The 7,935-nt window shown below is 37.6% G+C and overlaps 1 protein-coding gene across 1 annotated transcript in view; it reads right to left on the reverse strand.

Annotated features, from left to right (window-relative positions):
* Nucleotides 1-7,935, reverse strand: part of LOC111083568 (anoctamin-8-like) — a gene marked incomplete at its 5' end in the record, with an annotated part of 16,165 nt that overhangs the window by 3,232 nt on the left and 4,998 nt on the right. Inside the window, one exon of the mRNA XM_022380180.1 lies at nucleotides 6,810-6,945. Within this exon, the coding sequence (XP_022235888.1) occupies nucleotides 6,810-6,945 (136 nt within the window). The remainder of the gene's footprint in view (nucleotides 1-6,809; nucleotides 6,946-7,935) is intronic.

Genomic DNA, 7,935 nt, shown 5'->3' on the forward strand with positions numbered 1-7,935 from the left:
CCTCTAACCCTCCCTCGGTGTCCTCGGTCGACGCTCACACGACTACTATATATATATATATATTATATCTACACACACACACACAAACACTTATTAGCAGACACCAACCTGTAGCCATAAAGTGATGCATTCTGAGCCACTGAAATCATGATGAGAAGGTAAACAACACTTGAGTGGACGAAATCTCTCCGAAAGGCAACACCCTAGGCTAGGAATGATGGGATTGTGTATGCCGTACTCAACCAAAGGAACAGAACTCATCTGGTCTGGAATTATGAACACTCATCCTCACTCCCCAACCGTGTAGGCAAGGTAAATTCCACTTGCCCCCGGAATTATGGGGTGACCCAAACTGCTCAACCAAGGACCCATGATGGGACCACTCTGCATTCAGAATTACGAGGAGACAATGGACCCTCTTCCATAAACAATGTACTGAACCAAGATTGATCAAGAAAGAAGGGCCACACTCAACCCAACCGGATAGCAGAGCATCAAATCTGAACTAGTATTACAAGTAGGCTCTTGCTTTGACTGGTGCCTCTCCTTCTGAGGTTCCTGGATGTTTTTCCCCAGATGTCAGTAGGAGAGGCACCAGTCAAAGCCCCCAATTTCACCCTCTTCTCCAAGAGTGGAGGAATTCACTCTAACACTCTGGAGGAAAAACCTTAGTCCACCACCCCAGTAACTGGAAACCAGGTGTGGTAAGGACTCCTTAGCTCAAGTAGTAGAATGTGTGTGTGTGGTGGGGGTAATGTACACTGGGGAGCCCTGAGGAACAGTGCTCTGGAAACAGTGCAATAGGTGAACAAAGTTTCCTAAATTTTAAAAAGCAAACTGACCCCAATTTATTCAATACAATGATCATCAGGGACAGGCAGGATCCCCTTATGCTTTACTCATGACAGTCCATGAGTAGTCCAGTAACACCATTCAGTCAACATCTAGGTGGTCTTATGGAATATCTCATTTCTACAGAGTCTGTTGCAACCTATATAAAGTATATTGAATTAGTGGTTGCTAGTGGTGAATTGGTTTGGTAAAAGCACACTTGCCACGGAGTGGGATCCCATGAAAATGATGTAAGGGACCCCGAAAGGTAGCAAATAAAAATACTCACCCCTCTATATATAATCTAGTGGAAGTGGTTAAGATAGCTACAGGGAGTAAGAGAAAACCCTCAGATGAAGATACAGCCAGATCATGCAAATAATGTGAGATAAAAGTATTGGAGAGGTACACATACCACTCTGCACAATGTACTCCAGCAAGTAATTCAACTGGGCCACTAAGTACAAAGAAATGTGACAAAACTTGCAGCAGACTTCTCGCCTTCAAAGAGAGCCTAGAATAAAAAGAAGTTGTCTCTAAAGGTATTAGTGCAGGCAACAAAACCTTCAAGACCCTCACTGAATATGACAACAATCGAAATCTGATTGGACACAGAAGTGAGAAATAGTGATCAGATGAATCAGTGAAAAGAATTTATCCCCTTCCCTGTCTGTGTCTTGGGTAAAAAAAAACACGTCTGAGGACGTAGGCAGAATGATAAAGCGGTCTGAGAGCAAACAATGTCTGTAGGTCAGCAGCAATGAAAAAGAAATCTTCAGGTAAAGTTAATACATTATAAATGAGAATCAGGTCACAAACAGGTGTTGAGAAAGGGCATATAATGTAACCTTAATACACCAGTTAGGTAATTGGAATGGTCGTTTGGGACAAAGGAATCCGGAGCATACTGGGGACTCAAAGAATATTTTGTTGTGAGTATTGAAAAGTAGTCGACAAGACCACCTTATCAAGGGCAATTGTGGAAGATGCAAAAACCCTCACCAAAGAGCCAGGTCAAAAAACGAGTTATGGTTGGCACTTCTGATCCAAGTAGGTTCATCCTTCGCTTAAAACACCATTGCTGAAATCGTGTCAGTTCTTTTGATAAATGTTCATTGTGGGACTAAGCAAAGCCTGAAAAGGATGCATGGCAGCCTTAGAAATTCAACCCTGATGCCATGCAAAAGACTGCATAACCTCTATGCCTGAAGCTTGAGTTTCTGGATAGCCAAGTGTACCATGTTAGATCATGGCTACCTCTACAGAGATGGCCTAAGAAGAAATGGAAGAGGTGGACAATCTGGAAGATACTACAGAAGCAGAAACCAGGGTGTAGCTGCCAATCTGGTGCTATCAACATAATCTGACAATGGGTTAGAACAAATCATATTTAGTACCCTAGGTAAGATATGAATTGGAGGGAAGGCCTAGAGCTGTAATCCTGTCCTGTCCTGATGGAATGCATCCACTGCCAAAGCCCAAAGGTGAGGTACTGGAGACCAAATTGCCAGTAGTTGGGTGTTCCAATGAGAGGTCAACCCCCAATAACAGTTGAAAAATGAGAGCCAATCCAACAGAACCTTGCAATGCAGCATCTATTCTGTTTGGGTTAAGACAATTGATCTGCTACCACATGCATCACCTGTGGAACATGGCAAGTTAGTAGGATGATATGATAGGAGTGGTTCCGAGAAAGGAGATACAAGAAGCCCAGAGCCAAGTACCTCCTCAATGAAAAACACAAGACACCACCACATAATTGTCACAGTGAAGCCAGACAATTTTCCCCTTAATAAGCCCAGACTATGAGGAATTACCTTTGAAAAGCAAAAAGGACTAAAACATTGTGTAGGGAAGTCTCATTGTCTGTGAATTCCTGACTGTTGGTATATGCACCCCATCCCTGAAGCAAGGCATTCGTGAAGAGATGAAAATCTAGACAAGGTGGTGGTAGAGGAACCCATATCTTAGTAGTGTCATGACTTAACAACCACTGGAGATCATAGAATGATCCCAACTAAGGAAACTGGGGGATCCAGTGAATCGTTGTTTATGATCTCTTGGTTGCATAAAAAACATTAAAAGGATCTCTTGTGGTCTGATCCTAAGGTATGAGGGATTCGAGTTATGTCCACATTACCAGAAGATAAAGAACCTTCTGTGAAGTGGGAGAAGGAGAGGTAAGATCCTCTTCTATACCATGGAGTTGGATTGCAGTCAGTTAAGCCAGACTAAGAGACAAGATGAAAAATAAAAAATACCCAGACTGATGACATATTAAATTGGAACAAGAATTTATGTCTCAGCCCTGAGAATGAAGCCTGCCTTGGTTGTTTCTAAAAGTAGAATCAGGATGTGATGTTCTGACAACTGACCAGTTGGTGCCAGCAGTAATTAGTCGTCTATAGAATGGTATGTGCACAGCGTGGTGGAATGGAGGTGGCGAGAAAAATCTTGTATGATACAGCAGAACTCATATGAAGCAGATGTGAGTCCCAAGGTAAAAAACCTGGAACTGCAGCACCTGACCTTTGTGCACAAAAAAAATACAGACAGTGGTGGGATGCCACAACTATGACAATGTGCAGATATGAGCTGACTACAAAGAATTTGGACATTCACAATCCTGGTAAAAAAATGTCATCTCAGATTGAGGAATGAGTAACTTGTGAACCTTGGAGAATCTAGGCATCAATGAGAAAGATCAATGACTGGACACCAATCTACTGTCTTCTTAGGCCCAACGATCGACGGGAATAAAACCTCAGAAGAACTAGCATGACTCTCTTACTACCCCCAGACCAACCAAACTTTGACAGTCCTAGAACTAAGTTCTAAATCATACAATAATCACCAATCACGAGCAGCGGAACCCTTGGATATAGACAGAATCTATTCTGGGTACCAATGTACCATGGAGTTGGTGTCGTGAATAAAGACCCACAATTAGGGGCAGAACTACGACCTCCTGTTGGAGCCAATGAAATTCGAGACCTCAACAACAACAGGGATGAATGTAGAAGCCAACAACTGAACCAATGTGTATGCTAACAATGGTTCCAGCTCGTCATCAATGAAGTTGGTAATCCTGAGAGTCTTCCAACAAAGTGAAATGAAAGGAAAATAAAAGGTTGTGTTTTAGAGTTGTAAACCTGTAGACTTACTCTGTCCCATCAGGGGACATTGATCTATTCAGGTTAACTACAAACTCTGCTTTAGAACCCTGAAATTCAAGGACCAGATGCATTAGTTGAGAGTCTGAAAATGCTTACACCTGACAGTGGTAGGCTAAATCATGAAGATTCGACAACTGTGTCAGATAAGGCATAACTGTCCCTTCACATAACTGAGAAGTAAACCTTCCTGCATGAACCACAATGTCTGTGTATGGAGAAAAAACTAACAATTAACTCCCAGACCTTTCAGCCATCAAGTGAGATGCAGGCTCAAAAGCAACCAGGAAAAGACCCAAAACATCCCACTCTCGAAGAAGAAGAAGTTCAGGTAAGTTTGTTTTGTTATAGCAAAGCAGTGTTGGGCCATCACCATTAGTGATGCTTTGTCGAGAAAAAGTGATAACATTATCTGAATGAGGTGCTTAAATACAGCACCAGGATAGAGGGTGCATTGACGTAGGTGTAGAGTGTCACGAGACAAATATCGCCAAGGGCAATACAGTTGGGTATGAATGACTGGAGCAAGCGAGAAAAAATCAGACCAATGCTTAGATGGGAAAAGAAAGAAACTCTGGCAGTCAAGTAATAGCTGTAAGTGTGAGAGGGGGTAAGTATATTTTGGAATTATGACTACATAAAAAATCTCTATCACTTGTGGCATTATTCAGCATTCTGGTACCACAGTTACATACAACTAGAGCTGAGAACGTAACTCGATTACCTATGAACATCTGTGATTAGTGTTAATTAAAATAACAGATTAATCAAATATTACGATTAAACTGATTAATGTCACCACAATTATCAACTAGTCAAAATTAGTATTTCCAATTATTACTGTTCTTAACTGTTCCAACTAATCAAGTATTCTAAATATTGCCATTATAATTTATCAGTATTATTTTTGATTAATTGAAGGTTGTTCAACTTAATGTCTCAAATCACAAAAATAATCAATTAATTGAAATTAATGTTTTTTGATTATTTCAACTATCCAAGTCTCATGTGAGAGTAATCAATTAATTGAATGTAATCAATTAATGGGCTTGATGATAAGTCAATTAGCATATTTCACTAATCATTCAGCTGTACATACAACCACATTAAAACTTTAGAAGTAAATTTGTTCACACCAAAATAAATTGTTTAATATTTGTAACAGAGGATGTAAAAATAATTAACTGAGAAACATACAGACAAACAGATGAAAGATGTATAGAGCATTGTTTGAAATAAACACAAACATGTACACACATCACGAGGAATAGAATAACATCAATGATATCTGACAAAATAGCAGAATTTTTGTGATACAGCAACAAAATATATTTCTCTCAAAGCTTTTAACCTAAACTCTGTGGGTATGGCCTGCAGAATGATCGGGTTATTCCACTTGAAATAATGCCATCAATACACATTACTGTCAGGAAACATAGATGTACACATAAGTATTTATTAAATGTGAGTTTATAATTTCACAAATACTAAATTAATGAAATATCATAGTAAGGACTAAACATTAATTGTAATACTTTCAACAGGTGTAAAGGATTCTTACATTACATGTATTTTGAAACTGTTATACTTTATGAACTTACAATCCCAAGCATAAGTTTTTTCTCACTGGTAGCAAACAATAGTGAAATCAAAGTTTAATAGTAATTTCTGTCGTAATATTCCACTTAGATTGCTTACAAAGGCTTAATGTACAGAAAATTCATAACATTATAAAACTAATACAGAAAGGATTCCAAAATTACTCATGTAAGAGGATAAACATTATTGTTAGTAATACGGTGCATACAGAACTACGAAGTAACTTACATATTCATACAATCTAAAACACACACACACACATATAAATCACTAGAAATAAGCTCAACACATAAAACATAATGAGTAAGTTTTATTGGAAACAGACATCAGATAATCCTAGGTTATAAGAATTCAGTGGTAGTCGATTTCCAGTTTATCAAGAAATCTGATACTCACAGTAAGCTCTAAAAATGGTGTTTTTATACTATAGGATAAAAACAAAGAAATTCTGATCCCAACAAAGGCACAGTGCAGTAACAGATTACAACAGCACCATTCTCCTTGCATACACACAAGAGTGCGGGTGTTGGTTCGAGAGTGATTGATATACACGTGTGTACAGCTACAGTCACACTGATTCTCTCTGTGCCAAATATTATCTCCATCAATTCACTGGCACAGATGGTTTTTAGTTTGCCTTGAATGTTATGTTTTAATCATGATTTAATTAGTGATGGATCAAAGATACAGAATATTTATATATATGAAACTATTGGTGTACTATACACTTCAGTATATTCATGGAGTTTCTCTTGTTTACTAGTTACTTTTCAGGCACTGTTTGCAAGTTTTAAACTTACTATGTTAAACATTAACAATGAAATTCACAGATATATTATAAACTGTGGAATATGTGATTTAACATGGACTGCCTGCTTATTATCATTATTATTTATAGGTTTTAGAACTTAATACGTATGAAACTGGATAACAGAACAAAATCTAATAATATATATTGATCACTAGAAGGTCACAATATTAAAATACAAGACTGAAAACTCAGAACATATCTAAAAACATATTTTATTTAAATTACGTACAGACACAGAGAATAGAAATTTGTGACTAAAAAAAAATGCTTTTCACGAGATCCTCAAAAGTTAGTTTTGACGTAACACCAAAGTTCACACTTGGATGAATACTGAATTATATAAAAAATAACTATAATGACTGAAAAATGATATTACATGTTCATGTCCGGCTTACCTTTATCATTTAGCCAGTGAGCTATGCGGTAATATACAGAATCAAGTACGTTGATGACTAACGCCAAGAGTACCTTGGGTACAAAAGTCAACCAAAAGGGATAATCAAGCTGTTTTATCTTCTTGTCCCACCACGTCTAATAACCAACAAAAAAAAATATATTCAGATATCATATATCATGAATTTAAAATAATTTATATTTAAACATGATGAAATATTATTTATTGGAATCATGCTTTTAACACTTTAGTTAATATGTTACTTCTCAGTCTACAAAATTGTTTGTTTGGTTTAGAATTTTACTGAAAAGCTACATAAATCTGTACATATTTTCCCTAAAGTCAACAGTACTTCAACTCTTAGGCCATTTTCATCTGGCATACATTGTATCTCTTGATGTTACAACTAAATCACAAAGTTTAAGCTAACTATTACTTGCCTAATTAATTCAAGTCTGATTTTTTTTTTTGTGTGCTGGCTGAGTAATACGTTTTTTACCACAACAGCTAAACCCTTTATTATCTTGCTAGTTGTTACTTTAATACTTTATATATTAAGGCTGTGTAAAAGAAATTAAAACATTTAAATCAGACTCTAATGTGCAGGCACCTCTAAGTAACAACAACTGAATGTAATACTTTATTTCAATGGAAAGATAAACATATAAATAACTCCATTTCCTCTACAGGGCACTCTGTAGTGGCGCTAGGGTTTACATATGTTCTGATTAGTGGTAACAGATGCACCAATAAAAACTGTGTACACAGGCTTCCCATTGACTCTAATTCAGATTTCCTGTTGACAGTGCTGGCTAGGGTTTACATATGTTCTGATTAGTGGTAACAGATGCACCAATAAAAACTGTGTACACAGGCTTCCCATTGACTCTAATTCAGATTTCCTGTTGACAGTGCTGGCTAGGGTTTGAATATGTTCTGATTAGTGGTAACAGATGCACTAATAAAAACTGTGTACACAGGCTTCCCATTGACTCTAATTCAGATTTCCTGTTGACAGTGCTGGCTAGGGTTTGCATATGTTCTGATTAGTGGTAACAGATGCACTAATAAAAACTGTGTACACAGGCTTCCCATTGACTCTAATTCAGATTTCCTGTTGACAGTGC

Source organism: Limulus polyphemus, unplaced genomic scaffold, assembly GCF_000517525.1.
Source record: "Limulus polyphemus unplaced genomic scaffold, Limulus_polyphemus-2.1.2 Scaffold10143, whole genome shotgun sequence".
Lineage (NCBI taxonomy): Eukaryota > Metazoa > Arthropoda > Merostomata > Xiphosura > Limulidae > Limulus > Limulus polyphemus.